The sequence below is a fragment of the Lasioglossum baleicum genome, unplaced genomic scaffold (genome assembly GCF_051020765.1).
Source record: "Lasioglossum baleicum unplaced genomic scaffold, iyLasBale1 scaffold1112, whole genome shotgun sequence".
Lineage (NCBI taxonomy): Eukaryota > Metazoa > Arthropoda > Insecta > Hymenoptera > Halictidae > Lasioglossum > Lasioglossum baleicum.
This window is the reverse complement of record NW_027470171.1, coordinates 1-22,046: the sequence shown is the minus strand read 5'-3', so window position 1 is coordinate 22,046 and position 22,046 is coordinate 1. Positions and strand designations below refer to the sequence as shown.

At 42.8% G+C, this 22,046-nt stretch overlaps 1 protein-coding gene across 1 annotated transcript; it reads left to right on the top strand.

The window, feature by feature from the left end:
- Nucleotides 1-342: 342 nt before the first annotated feature.
- Nucleotides 343-1,009, top strand: LOC143220516 (uncharacterized). Its single transcript, XM_076446149.1, has 3 exons — nt 343-524; nt 581-707; nt 761-1,009. The coding sequence occupies exons 1-3, from the start codon at nt 343-345 to the stop codon at nt 1,007-1,009; spliced, it is 558 nt and encodes a 185-aa protein (XP_076302264.1).
- Nucleotides 1,010-22,046: the final 21,037 nt, after the last annotated feature.

The following is a 22,046-nucleotide window of genomic DNA, read 5'->3' as shown; positions in this document are numbered from 1 at the left end:
CGCCGAAGAAGAGGTGGTCGCAGTAGTTAGTAGGGCCATAGAACGCCAGGGATTCCGCGTCTCACTGGAGATGGCCCAGGCCATCTGGTTCCACCGCGGGAGGAAGAAGCGGGTAATACCACCCGCAAAAGGAAAAATCAGCGTTGGAGAAAATGCCGCCCAGAACGGAGGAGAAATGAAGTACCTCAACCTCGTCCTGGGCGGCAGATGGACCTTCGAAGACCATTTCGAGGAGCTCACCCCCGCCTGTAGAGGACGGGCGTAGCGCTGTGTCGACTACTGCCCAACATAGGAGGGCCGGACGAGAGGGTACGCCGAATCTACGCCCGTGTCATCCGCTCGATGGCTCTGTACGGGGCACCGGTGTCTGCGGAAGAGCTGATGGCCAGAAGGAAGAACCGCGCCAATCTAGCTAGCGTTTGGCGACGGGTGACCATCAGGATCGCAACAGGGTACCGCAACCTCACGCACGAGGCGGCCGCCGTTCTGGCAGGCCTCCTGCCGATGGACCTGCTGGCGGCAACGTCAGCGCGGACCTACGGGCTCCTGCATCGCTACCGCGTAGGGAACCCCGGTCCAGGATCGGAAAACTCGAAGAAATCGAAGAAATGGAGAGGGAGATCCGGCGGTCCGACATGAAGAGGTTGCAGGGCCGGCAGCGCAGGCCGGACAGCGCACGTCACCGGGCCGTCGGACCCATCGACCCGGTACTGGCCGACTGGATGAGGAGCCGCAGAAGCGGACATTCCGCCTCACTCAGGTACTCTCCGGGCACGAATGCTGCGGGGAGTACCAGCACATGGTCTGCAAGAAGATAACGCCAGGGTGTTGGCATTGCGGAGCGGAGGTGGACTACGCGCAGCACACCCTGGAGGAGTGTCCGGCTTGGGCGGCGGTGAAATGGGTGCTCCAGCGGCTCGTAGGATGGGACCACTCGCTCCATGCCATCGTACCTGGCATGGCTGGGATCGATCGAGTTTGGCAAGCGGTGGCCTCCTTCTGCGAGTAAGTCATGCAGCGGAAGGGGGTGGGGCAAAGCGGATTCGTGAAGAGCGGATCCAGACCCGCGGTCGCCTCGGAAGAGGACGGCGGTTGCGGCGAGCGCGACGCAGGTTTGTCGCTCCGCAAGCCTGTGTTAATCCGGCGCGAGGAGGGAATACCGATAATCGTCCGGTGAAGAACCTCCGGCGGCGAGGCGAGTCACCGCCTTACGCCTTCCCGCAGATCGGAGGGGACCACGGCGGTCGGCCGAGGGAGCGACCGTCGAGGAATGGTTGTCAAGGGAGGTGTCGGTGCCGCGCGAGTATACTCGCGGCACTTCCGATGGAAGATGCGGACTGGGCTTGGAAGCCAGAAGAGGAGCCCAGCGTGAGATGAGGTCGCGGGATAACACCGGTGTCTTAGATTCGCGAAAGCGTTACCTGTCATCCCGGTCCCTCCCATGTGCTAAGAGGACGGACCACCGCAGGGGTTCAGTGGGAATTCCACAGACCTCACCCGCCGTATCTAGAGTTTAACTTCGTATTCAGAGAATCAAGTCAGTATACATTTTAGTGACGCGCACCTCAATTTCATGTATGTATTAGAAGATCCAGTATCAAACAGTTGTAGAACGCAGCCGCCATCTTTGAGAGTCGGAAGTATAAGTCTATAGTTTCACCTATCCTGTGATGCGGCGAGTCAAACTTGGTATTCCGGGGATAGAATCGCTGTACATTATTGGCCATAGAAGGCTACTTCACAATATAAATATCAAAGGACAGATACAAACCGTTGTAGAACGTTACTTGCTGCTATACAGTCAAACTTTTTATCGAACGTCTTGCCCTCCGCGATCTAACCCGCTTTATCGAGAGTATCACTTCGCGTGCTGCGAAACAAATTATTACACATATAAGTATCGGGCACATTAACTTCAGGTGTGAATTACAAGATCGTGTGTCAAACCGTTCGAGAACGATTCCATTTTCTGTGAGAGGCAAACCGCTAAGTCCTTTGATTCACCTAACCTGCATTCCGAGGGACGCACCAGGTATTCCGGGAGGAAACACGCTCTACAGTATTGGCATCAGACATCCCAATGCACGGTATGAACACTAAAGAACAGAGTCAAACAAATGAGAACGTTATCTAGTCCTGCAGAGTTAACTTCTTACAGAATGCCATACCTTCCGAGAAGATAACCCGCACAATCGAGGGTATAGCTTCATGTTCAGAGAAGCAAATTAGTACACATTTTAGTGACGGGCACCTTAATTTCATGTATGAAATATAAAGATCGAGGGTCAAACCGAGCGAGAACGTTTCCATCCTCTCTGAGGACCGATCGGCTAAGTCAGTAGCGACATCAATCCTGCGATTCCGAAATTCAATCCTGGTATGCCTGGTGTAAATCCGCCGCACAGTTTTGGCAGTAAACACTATAATTCACTGATTAAATATTGAAGTACAGAGTCAAATAGTTTGCGAACGTTACCAATTGGTATGAAGACATTCTTTTTACTGAATACCTTACCTTTCGTGATCCTAGCCCGCTGAAGCAATAGAATAACTTCGTGTTAATAGAAGTAAATTAGTATATATTTTACTGATGGCACCATAATTTCATGTATGAATAAGAAGACCGAGTGTTACACCCCTCGAGATCGTTTCCACCTTCCTTGAGAGCCGAACGGCTATGTCAACAACTTCACCTATCCAGTGATTCCGAAAGTTAAATCAGATATTCCGGGACTAAATGCGCTGTTCAATATTGACAATGGACACCACAATTCACGGTTTGAATATTAAAGCAGGCCGTCTAGCCGTTGTTGATAATTACCAATTCGTGTAGGGTTAAACTTCTTACAGAATGCCTTACCCTCCGAAAAACTGACTAGCTGTATCGGGCGTATGACACCGTGTTTAGAGGTACGAACTAGTATACATTCTATTGACGAGGACCTTAATTTCATGCATGAATCAAAAGATCCAGGGTCAAACAGCTCGAGAACGTTACTCACATCCGTGAGGGACGAACGGCTACGTCAAAGTCATCACCAATCCTGTGATTCGGAGTGTCAAATCAGGTACTCCTGGAGAAAATCCGCTGAATAGTATTGCCAATAGAGACCTTTATCGTGGTTTGAATAGTAAAGCAGAGCGTCAAACCCTTTGAGAGCATTGCCAATTGGTGTAAAGTCAAACAGATTAGCGACGGCCTTACCATCGGAGAACCTAACCCGCCGTTCGAGAGTATAGCTCCGCGTTCAGAGAACGAAATTAGCCTTTATTTCTGTGACGGGCACCTGAATTTCATGTGTGAATAAGAAGATCGGTGGTCAAACCGTTCGACAACGTTACCACCCAGTTGGAGAGTCGAATGGCTAAGTCAATAGCTTCACCTACACAGCGATTCCGCGATTCAAACCAGGCATTCCGGGAGTCAATCTGCTGGACACTATTGGCAATAGACACATTAATTTACGGTTTCAATATTAGAGGATGAAACAGGTTGAGAAAGTTTCCACATGGTATAATGTCAAACGCTTTACCGTAGGCCTCACCCTCCGAGAACCTAGTCCGCTCTATCGACTGCATATCAACGTGATGAGATATACAATTTATTATACATTATACTAACGGGCATTTTAATTTCATGCATCAATTGGATGATCTTTTGTCAAACCGTTCGAGAACTATACCACTACCTATGAGACTCGAACGGATTAGTCAATAGCTTCACCTATACTTGTGATACTGAGAGTCAAACCAGGTACTCTGGGAGTCGATACTCTGTACACTATTGGCCATGGACACCATAATTCACGGTTCGAATATTAAAGTAGAGTGTGACACTGTTTGAGAATCTTACCAATTGATATAAGGTCAAACCTATTGCCGAAGTACTTACCCTGCTAGAACCTATAACCCGCTGTATCGAGATTATAACTTCGTGTTCAGAGATGAAAATTTATACCCAATTTTGTCACGAGCGCCTTAATTTCATGTATGAATAAGAAGATACAGGGACAAACAGTTCGAGAATAATACCACCCTCTTTGAGATTCGAAAGGAAAAGTCAATAGCTTCGCCTAACCTGTGATTCAGAAAGTCAACCGATATATTCCGAGAGTATATGCGCTGCACGATATTGGCAAAATATATCTTAATTCGCGGATTGAATATTGAAATAGAGCGTTACACTGTGTGAGAACCTTCCAAATGCTATGAAGTCAAACATTTTTCAGAATGTCTTACCATCCGTGAAGCTAACCCGCTGTATCGAGTATACAACTTGGTGTAGATACAAGCATACTAGTATACTTTTTAATGACGGGCACCTTATTTACATATACGAACAGAAGAATCATGAGTAAAAGCTTTTGAGATAGTGCACTTTCTATATGGTCCGAATGGCTAATTTAACAGCTTCACCTTTCCTGTGTTCCCAAGAGTCAAACCAGGTAATCCGCGTATAAACCCGCTGTGCCTTATTGGCGTTAGTCACGCAAATTCATGGTATAAGTATTAAGGTACATATTCAATGCGTTGAAGAAAGTTACCTATTGCTATATAGTCAGACATTTTACCGAAGGGCTTATTATACGAGAAGCTAACCCGTAGTATCGAGATTATAGCCTTGTGTTCAGAGAAGCCAATTATTATACAATTTAGTGACGTTACCTTAAATTCATGTATGGATTAGAAGATCGAGGGTCAAACCGTTCGATTATGTAGCCACCTTTTGTGAGAGACGAACGGCTGATTCAATAGTTTCACCTATCCTGCGTTTTCGAGAGTCAAACCAGGTATTCCGGGAGTCAATCCGCACGACAGTATTGGCAATAGAGACCGTACGTCTCCGTTTGAATATCAAAATATTGCGTCACTTCGTTTGAGATCGTTACCAGTTTCTAAAATGTCAAGCGCTTTACCGAAAGCTATACCGTCCGTGAAGCTAACCCGGCGTATCGCGAGTATGACTTCGTTGTTAGAGAAACACAATAGTATAGATTTTAATGGCAGCACCTTATGTTCATGTATGAATTAGAATATCGATCGTCAAAGCATTTGAGAACTTTACCACCCTCTTCGAGAGTAGAACGGCAAAGTCAATACCTTCGCATATCCTATGGTTCCGAGAGTCTCACCAAGTATTCCGGGAGTAAATCCGATGTACAGCGTTGGCACCAGACACCCTAATTCACGGTATGAACATTAATGTACAGAGTCACACGGCTGCAGAACGTTACCAATTCCTACAGAGTTAACTCCTTACAGAAGGACATACCCTCCGAGAAGCTATCCTGCACTCTCAATGGAACAACTTCGTGCTCAGTGAAACAAATGAGTAGACATTTGAGTGATAGGCAGCTTAACTTCATGTATGAAATATAAAGATCGAGGGTCAAACTGAGCGTGAAGGTTGCCACCTTCTTTGAGGATCGAACAGCTAAACCATTAGCGGCACATAGCCGGCGATTCCGAAAGTCAAATCCGGGATGCTGGGTGTAAATCCGCGGCACAGTTTTGGCACTAAACACATTAATTCATGAATTGAATATTAATGTAGAGCGTCAAATCCTTTGTGACCGTTACCAATTGGTAAGAAGACATTCCTTTTACATATTGCCACACAATTTCGAGAACCTAGCCCGCTGTAAGGAGAGAATAATTTCATGTTAGCAAGAGTAAATTAGTATGCATTTTACTTGCGGAACAGTAATTTCATGTATGGATTAGAAGACCGAGCGTGAAACCGTTCGAGAACTATAACACATTTGTGAGAGTCGAATGGCTAAGTCAATAGCTTTACCTATCCTGCGATTCTGAGATGCAGACCAGGTACTCCGGCAGTAAGCGCGCTGAACAGTTTTGGCAACAGACACCTTAATTCCCGATTTGAATATTAAAGTACAGCGTCACACCGTTTGAGAGCGTTACCGATTGGTATAAAGTCAAACGGTTTAACGAAGGCTTTACCTTCCGCGAAACTCAGGCGCTTCAACGAGAGTACAACTTCATGTTTATAGAAAGAAATTAGAATTCATTTCAGTGACGGGAACCTTAATTTCAGGTATGAATATGAAGGTCGAGTGTCAAACTGTTCGAGAACTTTACCACCTTCGGGAATCGAACGGATATGACAACAGATTTACCTATCCCATGAAACCGTGAGTCATACCAGGTTTTCCTTGGAGTAAATGTGCTGATCAGTACTGGCAAATGACCACTGTACTGTACTACCACGTCACTGTACGAATATTAGATTACAGCGTCTAGCAGTTTTAGAACGTTACATGATGTTATGAAGACATTCGCATGACGGAAGGCCGTACCTTCCGAGAAGCAAACCCGCTGCATCTAGAGTGTAGCTTCGTGCTCAGAGAAACATACTAGTACACATATGTGAAACGTGCAGCTTAATTTTATGTATGAATTAGAAGATAGACAGTCTAAGCGTTCGAGCACGATACCACCTTCTTTGAGAGTCGAACAGGCATGTCAATAGCTTCACCTATCCTGTGATTCGGAGAGTCAAACCAGGCATTACGGGAGTAAATCAGCTGTAAGTCGATAGTATCGAGAGTATACCTCGGTGTTCAGTAAAAGACATCAGGACATGTTTCAGTGACGTGTACCTTCATTTCATGTATGAAATTGCAATATCGAGTACCAAACTGTTGGGGAAAGTGATCACTTTCATTGGGATTCGAACGGCTAAGTCAGTAGTCTCACTTGTCCTGTAACTGCGTCTGCCAAACCAGGTATTCCGGGAATAAATCCGGTGAAAAGTACTGGCAATTGGACCCTTAATTCAGGGTTTGAATATTAAGGTAGAGCGTCTATCAGTTGTAGAACGACACCTACTCGTATATGATCAATCTTTTTACCGAAGGCCGAACCTTCGAGAAGCCCAACCGGATGTTAGTAGTGTCTTGCTTAATGTTCGTGGAAACAAAATGGTGGACATTTTAGAGCGGGTCACGGTGATTTCATGTTCGAATTAGAGATGGAGGGTCTAACCGCCGAGATCGTTACCACCTTCTTTAAGTGTCGAACGCCTCAGTCAATAGCTTCACCTTTCCACTGATTCCCATAACCAAACCGGGTATTCGGGGAGTTAATCCGCAGAACAGGATTGGCATCAGCAAACATAATTCCCTGCTTGAATGTTAACGTAGGGCGTCAATAATTCTGTGATCGTTAACAATTGGTATAAAGTCAAACACTTTACCGATAGCTTTAGCTCCGGAGAAGCAAGCCCGCCGTTTCGAGAATATAACTCCGTATTCGCAGGATCAAACTAGTAAATATTTTAGTGACGGGGACCTTAATTTCATTATGAATAAGAAGATCCAGGGCCAAGCCTTTCGAGAAAGTTACCACCTTCTTTGAGATTCGAACCGGAAAGTCAATAGCGGCATATATCCTGTGATTCCAAAAGACAAACGAGATATTCCGGGAGTAAATACGCTCTACAGTAATGGCAATAGGTACCTTAATTCGCATTTTCAGTATTGGAGTACAATGTCAATCCATTGTAGATCGTTACGCATTCGTATAGAGCCAAACCATTTACCGAAGACATTACCCTTCCAGAACCTAACGCTCTGTACAGAGAGTATAATTTCGGGACCAAGGAAACAAATTAGTATACATTTTTGTGACGGCCACCTTAACTTAATGTATGAATTAGAAGATCAGAAGATTGAGTGTCAAACTATTCGAAAACTTTCCCACCTTCTTTGTGAGTCGGACGGTTGAGTCGCTAGGTTCACCTGTCCTGTTATTCCGAGGGTCAAACCAGGTATTCTGGGAGTAAATTCCCTGTGCAGTATTGCCAATGGACGCCATAATTCACGGTTAGAATATTAAAACTGAGCGCCGCACCGTTTGAGAACGCTACGAATTGCTATAAAGCCAAACGCTTTACCGAGCACCCTACCTTCTGCGAAAGTCACTCGCATCATCGAGAGTATAATTTCGAGTTGAGAGAAAGAAGTTAGTATTCATTTCAGTGATGGGCACGTTAACTGTATGTATGAATTATAAGATCGAGTATGAAATATTGCGAGAACCTAACCACTACCTTTGAGTGTCACTTCTCCCATCCTGTGATTCCGATGGGCATAGCAAGTATTCCGGGAGCAAATCCCAGAGGGGAGAGATGCGTCTCTCTCTTCTCTGAGAGACGCACAACTAAGTCACATGCTCCACCTCTCGTGTGATTCCGAGGGTCAAACACAGATGTTCCGGTAGCAAGTCTGCAGAACGGTATAGGCTCTATAGGCATTAACTCGCGGTATATTCTTGAGTACCTGGTTTACTTTTCGGAATCACAGGATATGTGCAGCTATTGACTCAGATGTGCGACTCTCAGAGAAGGATGTAACGTTCTCGAACGCATTGACTTGCGATGTTGATACTTATACACAAACATGTGGTCTCCGTCTGCGAAAATGGCTCCTAATTTGTGTCCGTTAACATTAAGCAGGACACTCGCTACAGCAGGCTTGGTTCTGAGAAGGTAAGGTATTCAAAATGGAACGACTTTATACGAATTGGAATTGTTGTCAAACGGTTTGACGCTGTATTTTAATATTCAAACCGTAAATTAAGGTGTTTATTACGAATACTGTTAAGCGGATTTACTCCCGGAATACCTGGTTTGACTCTCGGACTCTCATGATCGGGGAAGTTATTGATTTAGCCGTTTGTCTCTAACAGTAGGTGGCAACGTTCTCGACTGATTTGACCCTCGACCATCTAATTCGAACATGAAGTTAAGGTGCTCGTCACCAAATTGCTCTCTAGTTCGTACCTCTGGACGTGGTGATATAAACTCCATACAGCGAGTCAGTTTTTCGGAGGGTAAGGCCTTCTGTAGGACATTCAAGCCTACACGAATAGTAAATTTTCTACAACAGCTTGACGGCCAGCTTTAATATTGCAACCGTGAATTGAGGTGTCTATTGCCTATACTGTTCAGCGCATTTACTCCCGGAATATCTGGTTTGACGTTCGGAATCACAGGGTATGCGAGGCCACTGACATAGCCGTTCGAATCTCAAAGAATGTGGTCACGTTACCCCAATGGTATGACACACGATATTGCATTTCATACATAAAATTAAGATACACGTCACTGAAACGTATACTAATGTCTTTTACTGAACACCGAGGTATACTCTCGATACAGCGGGTTTGGTTCTCGGAATGTAAGGCCTTCGGTAAAGAGTTTGACCCTATACGAATACGTATTGTTCTGCAACGGTTTGGCGGTCTGCTTTAATACTCAAGCCGTGGATTAAGGTATCTATTGCCAATACTGTTCAGCGGACTTACTCTAGGATTTCTGCGGTTCCCTGTTGGAATCGCGGCATATGTGAAAGTATTGACTTAGCCGTTCTATTCTCAAAGAAGGTGGTCACGTTCTCGAATGGTTTGACTATCGATCTTCTAATTCACAAATGAAATTAAGGTGCAGCTCCTAAAATGTATACTATTGCTCTTCCCTGAACACAAAGTTATACTCTCGGCACAGCGGTTTAGGTTTTCGGAGGGTGAGTACTTCTGGACGGATTTTGACTGTATCCCAATAGGAAACGTTCAATAACGGCTCGAGACTGTACTTTAATATTCATTACGAGAATTAGGGTGCCTATTACCAATAATGTACACTGGATTTTCTCCCGGAATACCTTATTTGATTTGCGAAAACAGATTATGGGTGAAGTTATTGACATAGCTGTGCAACAACCAAAGAGGTGGTAACGTTATCAAAAGGCATGACGATCGATCTTCTTTTTCATACACGTAATTGAGGTGCCCGTTACTAACATGTATTCAATTTTGTTCGTCTGATCACATCGTTATACAATCCATACAGCGAAATAGGCTTTGGAGGGTAAGGTCTTCAATAAAACTTTTGGCTTTGTACGGATTGGTAACTATCTCTGACGGATTCATGCTCAACATTAATAATCATTCCGTGATTAACGGTGTCTAATGCCTATAATGGTCACCGGATTTACTCCCGGAATACCAGGTTTGACTCTCGAAATCACCAAATAATTGATGCTATTCACATAGCTGTGTGACTCACAAGGAAGGTCGAAACGTTCTCAAACGGCTTGACTGCCTATTTCAACATGCAAACCGTGAATGAAGGTGTCTATTACCAATTCTGATCAGCGGATTTACACCCGGAACACCTGGTTTGAGTCTCGGAATCGCAGAATGGGTGATGCTACACCCTTAGCCGTTCGTCTCTCATAGAGGCTGGGAACGTTGTTGATCGGCTTGAACCTCGATCCTCTAATGCAAACATCAAATTATGGTGCCTGTAACTAAAACAACTACTAATTTGTTTCTCTAACAAGAAGTTGTACCCACGATACAGCGGGTTATGTTCGCGGAAAGTAAGGTATGCGATAAAGTGTATGTCGTTATACCAATTGGATATCCTCTTCAAAGAATTGACTCTCTACTTGAATATTAAAGCCGTGAAACATGTTGTCTGATGCCAATACTGTTCAGCAGATTTATTCCACGAATTCCAGGCATGACTCTCGTAATCGCACAAGAGGTGAAGCTATTCACTTAGCCGTACTAGTCTCAAACAAGGTGGCAACTTTCTCGAACCGTTTGACTCTCGATTACGATATTATTCATGAAAATGTGGTGCTTCTCTGATAGTGTCTATTAAATTGCTTCCGTGAACGATGAGCAAGGCGCACGCTACAGAGGGTTAGGTTCTCGGAAAGTAAGGTATCCGGTAGAAGGAATGACCTTATACGGATTGGTAATGTTCGCCGACGGATTCACTCTCTACTTTAATATTCATACTGTGAAGGAAGGTGTCCATTGCCAATACTGTTCAGCTGATATACTCTCGGTATACCTGGTTTGAGGATTGGAGTCACAGGATATTTGAAGCTATTTGCTTAGCCGTTCGTCCCTCACAGTGGGTGGTAATGTTCTCGAACTGTTGGACCGTCGATCATTTAATTCAAAAATGAAGTTGTGGTGCCCGTCAAGAAATGAAGATTAATTTCTTTCTCTGATCACGAAGTTGTACTCTCGAAACGGAGAGATTTCTTCTACGAAGGTAAGGCCATCGGTATAGTGTTTAACTTTATACCAATTGGCAATGCTATAAAATGGTTTGACGGTATGCCTATATATTCAAATCGAGAATTACGGTATAAATTGGCAATGCAACTCATCGTATTTACTCCAACAATACCTGTTTTTACTCTCCCAATCACTAGATAGGTGAAGCTATTGACTTAGCTGTGCGACTCCTAAAGAATGTGATAACGTTATCGAACGGTTTGACACTCGATCTTCTAATTCATACATGAAAGTAAGCTGTCCATCACTATAATATCTACTAATTTGTTTCCATGAGCGCGAAGTTGTAGCCACAATGCAGAGGGTTAAGTTCTCGGAGGGTAAGGTCATCGGTAAAAAGAATGACTTTATACGTTTAGGTAACGATCTGCAACGGTTTGACGCTTTACGTTAATAGTCAAACCGTGAATTAAGGCGTCTATTGCCAAATCTATTCAGCGGATTTATTCCCAGTATACGTGGGTTTACTGTCCGAACTACAGGATAGGTGAAGCAATTGACTTAGCCGTTCGTCTCTCACAGAGGGTGGAAACGTCCGCGAACGGTTTGACACTGGATCTTCTAATTCGTACATGAAATTAAGGCAACCGTCACATAAATGTAGAGTAATTTCTTACTCTGATCACGACGTTACACCCCCTATATAGCTGGTTATCTTCTCGGAAGGTAAGCCCTTCAGTAAAAGTTTTAATCTATACCAGTAAGTATCACTCAATAAAGGTTTGACTCTGCAATTTAATATTTACACCATGAAATAGGGTGTCTAATGCCAATACTGTACAGCGAATTTACACCCGGTACATCTGGTTTGACTTTCGCAATCGCTGGATAGGTGAAGGTATTGACTCAGCAATTCATCTAACAGGAGATGGTAACCTTCTCGAACGGTGTAAGACTCGAACCTCTAATTCATACATGAAGTTATGGTGCCCGTCACTGACTTGGAGGCTATTTTCTGTCTCTGAATACGAATTTCTACTCTGGATACAACGAGATGGTTTTTCGGTGTGCATCGTCACCGGTAAAACGTTTGACTTTATAGGAATTGATAACTATCTCAAATGGTTCGTTACCCTACTTTAATATTCAAACTGTGAATCCAGGTGTCTATTGCCATCACGGTTCAGCAGATTTCCTCCTGATATACAGGTTAGGACTCTTGGAATCACAGGATAGATGAAGCTATTAACTTAATTGTGCGACCCTCGAAGAAGGTGATAACGATATCGAACGGTTTCACACTCGATTCTCTAATGCAAACATCAAATTAACGTGCCTGTCTCTAAAATATCTACTAATTTCTTTCCCTAATAAGAAGTTGTACCCACGATACAGCGGGTTATGATCCCGGAAAGTAAGGTATGCGATATAGAGTATGACGTTATACCAATTGGATATGTTCTTCTAATGATTGACTCTCTACTTGAATATTAAAGCCATGAAATAAGTGGTCTGTTGCCAATACTGTTCAGCTGATTTACTCCCGGAATACCTGATTTGAATTTCGGAGTCACAGAATATTTAAAGCTTTTTGCTTAGTCGTTCGTCCATCATAGACGCCGGTTATATTCTCGAACTGTTGGTCCGTCGATCTTTTAATTCATAAATGAAGTTATGGTGCCCGTCAAGAAATGAAGATTAACTTGTTTCTCTGATCACGCAGTTGTACTCTCGAAACGATGAGGTTTGTTATCCGCTGATAAGGCCACCAGTAAAGTGTTTGACTTTATACCAATTGGCAATGCTCTCAAATGGTTTGACGCTTTACCTATTTATTCAAATCGTGAATTAAGGTATCAATTGGCAATACAGTTCAGCGGATATGTACCAGTAATACGTGGTTTGACTCTCGGAATCACAGAACAGGTGAAGCTATTGACTTAGCTGCGCGACTCGCAAACAATGTGATAACGTTATCGAACGGTTTGACACTCGATCTTTTTAATGTATGCATGAAATTATGATGCCGATCACAAAAATCTATACTAATGTCTTCCCCTGAGTACGAAGTCATACTATCGATGCAGCTGGTTAGTCTTCTCGGAATGTAATATTGTCGGAAAAAAGATTGTCTTTATACTTGTTGTGTGCGTTATACATGGTTTGACTTTGTACTTTAATATTTATACCGTGAATTATGGTGCCCCTTGCCAATACTATTCAGCGGATTTACTCCCGCAATACCTGGTTTGAGTTCGGAGTCATAGGCTACGTGGACATACTGACTTAGCTGTGCGGCTCTCAAGAATGGTGATAACGTTCTCGATCGGCTTATTCGGACATAAAATTAAAGTATCATATCTTCTGCAATGCCCACTTATTTGTGGGGTGAACATTAAGCTGGTCTCTCACTACAGCGGAGTACATTCTCGCCAGCCTAGGTTTTCGGAAAAAGTTTGAATCCATTCCAAGTTATAACGTTTTCCATCGACCTGAATGTCTACCTTAATATCCACACGGCGAAATAATGTGTCCATTGTCATTACAGTACAGCGGATTTGCTCCTGATATACCTGGTGTAAGCCACAGAATGGTTGAAGCTGTTTTCTTAGTTGTACGATTCTTAAAGAAGGTGGCAAAGTTCTGGATCGGTCTGCCACTCGTTCTTCTCATTCGTATATAAAAATATGGTGTGCTTCTGCTATAATCTCTACTATTTTTTTACCGCGGGCACTAAGCATGACAATCGCTACGACGGCTTGAGTTCTCGGAATATATGGTATTGGTTAAAAAGAATGACTTTTTACCAATTGGTATTGATCATCGACGGTTTGACTCTGTACATTAATTATCATGGCTAGAATTATAGTGACAATTGCCAATATTGCTCAGCCCATTCACTGCCGGAATATCTGGTTTTATTTTCGGAACCACACGGTATGAGAAGCTACTGATTTAACCATTCGCCTCTCGTTGTAGGTGATAACGTTCTAGAGTGGTTTGACACTCGACCTTCTAATTTGTACATGATGTTAAAGAGTCCGTCACTAAAATGAAAACTAATTTCTTTCTCTGAGCACGATGGTATGCTCTCGATCCAGCTGGTTCGTCTTTCGGAGGATATGGTCTTCTGTAAAGCGTTTGACTTTATAGCAATTTGTAACGCCCTCAAACGGTTTGATGCTCTATTTTAATATTCAAACTGTGAACTGTGGTGTCTGTTACCAATACTTTTCGGCGGATTTATTCCTAGAATACCTGGTTTGACACTCGGAATCGCAGGATGGGTGAAGATATTGACTTAGGCGGTCGTCTCTAATAGAAGGTGACGACGTTCTGGAGTGGTTTCACCCTCGAACTTCTAATTCGTACATGAAGATAAGGTGCCCACCACTGAAATGAAAGCTAATTTCTTTCTCTGAACTCGAAGTTATACCCTCGATGAAGCCGGTGAGGTTCATGGAAGAGAAGGCCCTTGTGTATGCGTCCGACTTTATAGCAATTGGTAATGTTCTCAAACGGTTTGACGATGTACTTTATTATTCAAATCGAGAATTAAGGTGTCCAATACCAATACTCATCAGCAGATTCACACACGGAGTACCTGTTTGACTCTCGTTATCACAAGATAAGTGAAGCTGTTGACGCAGCCATTCGTCCATCGCAGAAGGTGGCAACGTTTTCGAACCGTTTGTCCCTCGATTGTATAATTCATGCATGAAATTAAGGTGCTCGACACTAAAATGAATAACATTTCGTAGCTCTGAACACGTTGTTGTACTCTCGATACAGCGGGTCTGTTTCACGGAGGGTAAGTCATTCTGTAAGAAGTTTGACCCTACTCTAACAGGTAACGTTCTACTACGACTTGACAGCCTGCTTTAATATTCAAACAGAGAACTGTGATGGCTGTTGCCAATACTGTAAACTGCATGTACTGCCGTAATAACTGGTTTTATTTTCGGAACCACACGGTATGTGAAGCTATTGTCGTATCCGTTCGTTCCTCGCACAAGGTGATAACGTATTCGAGCGGAGTGACCCGGACGATAAGGCCCCATGGACGATAAGGCATTGGGTAAGATGTTTGACTTTATAAGAATTGGTAACGTTCTCACACGGTTCGACGCCCTATTTTAATATTGAAACCGTGAATGAAGGGGTCTGTTACCAATTCTGTTCCGCGGATATACTTCCGGATTACCTGGATTGACTCTCGGAATCACAGGATATGTGAAGCTATTGATCTAGCCGTTCGACTCTCAAGGAGGATGGCAATGTCCTCAAACGGTTTGACCATCGATATTCCAATTCATAAATGAATTTACTGAACCGCCAATGAAATTTATATTAATTTGCTTCTCAGAACACGAAGGTATAATCACGATACAGGGGGGTAAGCTTCTCGGAAAATAAGGCCTGCTGTAAAAAGACGGACTATAGAGCAGTGGGTAACGTTCTACAAGGCGTTGACTCTGTTCTTTAGTATGCATATCGTAAAATTGCGAGTCTAATGCCAATAATGTACAGCAGGTTTAGACGCGAATTACCTACTTTGACTCTTGGGATCACAGGATAGGCGAGGGTATAGACTTAACTGATCGACTCTCAAAGACGGTGTTAACGTTCACGAAATCTTTAGGCTTCGATCCTTCAATTCAAATACGAAATAAGAGTGCCCGTCACTAAAATATAAACTAATATGTTTCTCTGAACGCTAAGATATACTTTCGATACGGCGGATTAGGTTCCCGGAGGACAAGGCTTTCGGAAAGAAGAATGACTGTATACGTATTGTTAACGACTTACAACGGTTTGACACTCTACGTGAATAGTTAGTACTTATTTCTCTGTTTGAATAGGGAAGTAGAACGTCAAACTGTTTGTGAACGTTACCATAACGTCATGCGCTTTACCGGTTACCTTACCATCCGAGAACATAACCCGCTATATCGTGGGTATAACTTTGTTTTCAGCGAAATAAATTAGAATACGTTTTAGTGACGCGCACCTTAATTTCATGTATGAATTAGAAGGTCGAGTGTCAAACATTTCGAAAACCCTATCACCATATTTGAAATTCGCACATCTAACTGAATAGCTGCAGCTTTCGTGTGATTCCAATAGACAAATCAGGTATTCCTGGAGTAAATTTCCTGAATAGTACTGTGTTAGACACCTTAATTCACGATTTGAATTTTCAAATGCAGCGTCAAACCGTATGTGATCCGTACCAATTCTTATAAGGTCAAACGATTCGCCGATGGTCGTATCATCCGGGAAACACACAAGCTTCATCGAGAGTATAACTTTGTGTTCAGAGGATCAAATTAGTAAACATTTTAGTGAAGGGCAATGTAATTTCATTATGTATATGAAGATCGAGTATCAAACCGATCGAGAAAGTTGCTACCATCTTTGAGATTTGAAAGGCTAAGTCAATAGCTCCATCTCTCCTGTGAATCCATGAGTTGAACAATGTATTCCGGAAGTAAATTCGCTGAACAGTTTTGGCAATAGACACCTCATTTCGAGGTATGAATAATAAAGTAGAGAGTCAACACGTGGGAGATCGTTAAGTATAGTTATAGAGTCAAACTCTTTAACGAAGGCCTTAACTTCCGAAAGCCTAACTCGTTATATCGAGAGTATAACCTCGTTTTCAGAGGATGAAATTTGAATATATTTTAGTGAGGGGCACCTTTACTTCATGCATGATTCAGAAGATAGAGGGTCAATCCGCATTAGAACATTGTCACCTTCTGTGAGAGACGAATAGCTAAGTCAATAGCTTCACACATCCTGCCAGGTGTTATAGGAGTAAATCCGTTGAACAGAATTCGTAATACACACCTTCATTCACGGTTTCAATATTAAAATAGAGCGTCAAACCGTTTGGCATCGTTACCACCCACTTGGAGAGTCGAACGGCTGAGTCAATAGCTTCACCTATACAGTGATTCGGGGAGTCAAACTAGGTATTCCTGGAGTAAATCTGCTGATCTATATATGCAACAGACACTTTAATTCACGGTTTGAATATTAAAATTGAGCATCAAACCGTCTGTGATCGTTACCAATTGCTATAAAGTCAAACGTTTCACCGAAGGCGTTAACATCTACCAACCTCTCCCGCTTCATCGAGAGTATAACTTGGTGTTCAGCGGATCAAATTAGTAAACATTTTGTGACGGGGAGGTTAATTTCTTTATGAATAAGAAGATCAAAGGTCAAATCGTTCATGAACGTTACCACCTTCTGTGAGAGGCAAACGGCTAAGTAAATAGCATCGAATATCCAGTGACTCCGAAAATCAAACCAGATATTCCGGGAGTAAATGCGCTGAACAGTATTGCCAATAGACACCTTAATTCAAGGTTTGAGTAAAAAAGTAAAGCGTCCAACCATTTGTGAGCATTGTTAGTTGGTATAAATTCGAATACTTTACAGATGGCCTTACTTACCTTCACAGAAGCAAACTCGCCGTTTTGAGAGAACAACTTCGTGTTCAGAGAAAGAAATTAGTCTTCATTTCAGTGCCGGGCACCTTTACTTCATGCATGAATTAAAATATCGATGGTCAAACCGATCGAGAACATTACCACCCTCCTTGAGATTCGATCGGCTACGTCAATAGCTTCACCTATCCTTTGACTCCGAGGGTCGAATCAGGTAACACGGAAGTGAATCCGCTTAACTGTGTAGGCAATAAACACCATAATTCGCGACATGAATATGAAAGTGGTGCATCAAACCATTTGAGAACGTTACTAATTCCCAGAAAGTCAAACGTTTTACCGTAGACCTTACCGTCCGAAAAATTAAGCCGCTGTATCGAGTGTAAAACTTCCTGTTCACAGAAAGAAATTAGTCTTCATTTCAGTGACATGCACCTTTACTTCATTTATAAATTAGAATATCGGGTGTCAAAGAGTTCGAGATCATAACCGCCCTCGTTGAGACTTGAACGGTTACGTCAATAGCTTCACCTATCCTGTCATTCCGATAGACATACCAGGTAATCTGGGAGTCATTTCGTGGTGGCAATGGTGGCAATGGTCGCATTAATTCACGGTATGGGTGTTAAAGTCGAGCATCAAACCGATGGACATCATTGCCAATTGTTATAAAGTCAAATTCATTACCCGATACCTTGCCTTCCAAGAACCTAACGCATTGTAACAAGTGTCATCCTTAGTGCACACTGAAACACATTAGTAGACACTGCAGCAGACGGACGCCTTATTTTCATGTATGAATAAAATAATCGAGGATACAAACCGATTGAGTACGTTCACACCTACTTTAGTAGTCGAACGGCTAAGTCAATTGATTCACCAATCTGGCGATTTTGATAGCCAAATTAGTTATTACGGGGGTGAATCCGCAGTACAGTATTGGCAATAGACACCTTAGTTCACTGTTTGACTACTAACGTAAAGCTACAAACCGATGCAGAATGTATCCTATTCATATAAAGTCATTCCCCTTAATTAATATCATACCTTCCTAGAATCTAACACGCTACCGCGAGTGTCATGCTTACTGCTCACGAAATCCAATTATTAGACATTATTACAGATGCACACCTTATTTTTATATATGAATTAGAAGATCGAGTGTCAAACCGTTTGAGATTGGTCCCATTTTTCTTGGGAGCCAAACGGCTGAGTCAAAAGCCTTACGTATCCTGTGATTCCAAGAGTCAAATCAGGTAATACGGGAGGAAATCCGCTGAAGTGGTTTGGCAATAGATACCATAATTCACGGTGTGAATATTAAAGTGGAGCGTCAAACCGTATGGGAACGTCAAAAATTCCTACCAAGTCAAACGATTCACCGAATAACTTACCTTCCGTAAAACTAACCCGCTGTATCGAGAGTATACAATTGTGTTCAGTGGGACGAATTAGTATCCGTTCCAGCGGCGAGCACACTAATTTCATGTATGAATTAGAAGATCGATGTTCAAACCGTTCGAGACCGTTACGACCTTCTATGGCATTCGAACGTCTAGGTCATCAGCTTCAGGTGTCCTGTGACTCCGAGTGTCATATCAGGTAATACGGGAGTAAATGCTCTGTACAGTGTTGTCAAGAGGCACCTTAATGCACCGTTTGAATATTAAAGTAAAGCGTGAAACCGTTTAAATGCTCTGTACAGAGTTGTCAAGAGGCACCTTAATGCACGGTTTGAATATTAAAGTAAGGCGTCAAACCGTTTGAGAGCGTTTGCAATTGGCATATGGTCAAACGTTTCTCCGAAGGGCATACCTTCCGTGAACGAATCCCGCTGAATCGAGAGTGTAACTTCGTGCTCAGATAAAGAAATTAGTATTGATTTCAGTGGAGGGCACCTTAACTTTATTATGAATTTCATCGCCGTAGTTCAAGCCGTTCGAGAGTGGAACCACCTTGTTTGAGAGTCGAGCGGCTAAGTGAGAAGCTTCACCTATCCTGTGATTGCGATAGACAAACCTGGTATTCCCGGAGTAAGTCCGCTGAACAGTTCTGGCATTAGATACCTTAATTCACCTATTGGTATAAAAGGCAAACCATTTACCGAAGACATTACGCACCAAATCCCTACCGCGCTGTACCGAGAGCATAACATCTTGTTCAGACGTTCATATTAGTATACATTTTAGTGACGTGCACCTTAATTCCATGTATGAATGAGCAGATCGATTGTCCAACCGTTCGAGAACGTTACAACTTCCTTGAGAGTAGAACGGCTTAGTCAAGAGCATCACCAATTACAGAATCCTAAGAGTCAATCCATGTAATCCGGCAGTAAATCCGCTGAACTGTATTGGCAACAGACACCGTAATTCACGGCTTGATTATAAACGTAAAGCGTAAAACCGTTGTAGAACGTCACCTACACGTATAAAGTCATTCCCGTACAGAACACATTACCTTCCATAACGGCTAAGTCAGAAGCTTCACCTGTCCTGTGATCGCGATAGTCAAACCAGGTATGACGGGAGTAAATTCGCTGAAAAGTATTTGCAGTCGACACCTTAATACACGGTATCAATACTAACGTAGATGGTCAAACCGCAGTAGATCGTTACCTATTCAGATTGAGTCGAACATTTTAGCGAAAGCCTTACATTCCGAGAAGCTCATACCTAGCGTCGAGAGTATTGCATAGTGCTCCGAGAAACAAATTAGTATACATTTCAGTGACGGGCAACTTAACTTCATGTATGAATAGGAAGATCGAGGGTCGAACCGTTCGAGAAAGATACAACCTTCTGTGAGAGACGAACGGCTAAGTCAATAGCTTCACCTATCCTGTAGTTCTGAGACTATAGACAGGTATTCTGAGAGTAAGTCCGCTGAAGACTTTTGGAAATAGGCACCTTATTCACGGTATGAATATTAAAGTAGAAGGTCAATCCGTCGGAGAACATTACCAATTGATATAGTGTCATTCCTTTTACCGAATACATTACCTTCCTAGCACATTCCCCGCTGCAGTGAGTGCCATGCTTGCTGTCCTCGGAAACCAATTAATTAGACATTATATCAGAGGCACACCTTATTTTCATACATGAACAATAAAATCGAGTGTCAAACCTTTTCTGTTATTTTTCCACCTTCATTGGGTAGTCCAACTGCTATGTCAATATCTTCATCTATCCTGAAATTCCGATAGCCAAATCGTGTATTCCGGGGGTCAATCCGCAGAACAGTGTTGGCAAAGAACACATTAATTCACGGTATGGATATTAAAGTTGAGAGACAATCCGTTTCAGATCGTTACCAATTAGTATAACATCATACACTTTATCGCATACCTCCGAGATCTTAACCCGCTGTATATGGAGTATAACGTAGTCTTCAGACATTCGAAATTAGTATACATTGTAGTGACGGTCACATTAGTTTCATGTATGTATGAGGAGATCGAATGTCAAACTGTTAGAGATCGTTACCACCTTCTTTGAGATTCGAATGGCTGAATCAATAGCTTCACCTATACTTGTAATTCCGAGAGTCAACTGGGATTCCTGAACTTAATACGCTGAACATTATTAGCAATAGACATTATAATTTACGACACGAATATTAAGGTTGGAGCAAAACCGTCGGAGATCATTACCAATTGGTATAAAGTCATTCTTCTTAACCTATACATTACATACCGAGAAAGCAATCCGCGGTAGCGATTGTCTTGCTTCGCGTTCACTGGAATGTATTAGTAGATATTATAGCAGGCGGCTACCTTAATTTCGTGTATCAATTGGAAGATCTAGTGTCAAACTGATCGAGAACGTTACCATCTTCTTCTAGATTCGAACGGCTGAGTCAATAGCATCACTTACACTTGTGATTCCGAGATTCAAGCCTGGCATGCTAAGAGTAAATCCGCTGAATAGTATTGGCAAGAGGCACCATAATTCACGGTATAAATGTTATAGGACAAAGTCAAACCATTTACAACGAAAACAATTTGTATAAAGACAAACCTATTACCAACAGCCTTATATTCCGAGAAGCCTATCCAGCTGCATCGAGAGTATGACTTCGTACTCAGATAAAGACATTAGTATACATTTTAGTGATGGGCATCATAATATCACGTATGAATTAGATGATGCGGGGTGAAATCGTTCCAGAACGATACCACTTTCTCTGAGAGACGCACAACTAAGTCACAAACTCCACCTCTCGTGTGATTCCGAGGGTCAAACACACCTACTCCGCAGAACGATACTGGCTCTAGACACATTAATTCGGAATCACAGGACATGTGCAGCTATTGACTTAGATGTGCGACTCTCAAAGAAGGAGGTACCGTTCTCGAACGCATTGATTATCGATGTTGATACTTATACACAAATATGTGGTCTCCGTCTGGGATAGTGGCTCCTAATTTGTTTCCGTTAACATTAAGCAGGACACTCGCTACGGCAGGCGTGGTTCACAGAAGGTAAGATATTCATAAATAATTGTAATGTAATGTTTGACCCTGTA

Coding starts and splice junctions, on each gene's coding strand:
- LOC143220516 (XM_076446149.1), top strand. CDS start 343: ATGGCTCTGTACGGGGCACCGGTGTCTGCGGAAGAGCTGATGGCCAGA. Junction 525..580: donor ATGGACCTGCTGGCGGCAAC/GTCAGCGCGGAC, acceptor ACCCCGGTCCAG/GATCGGAAAACTCGAAGAAA. Junction 708..760: donor CCGTCGGACCCATCGACCCG/GTACTGGCCGAC, acceptor CGCCTCACTCAG/GTACTCTCCGGGCACGAATG.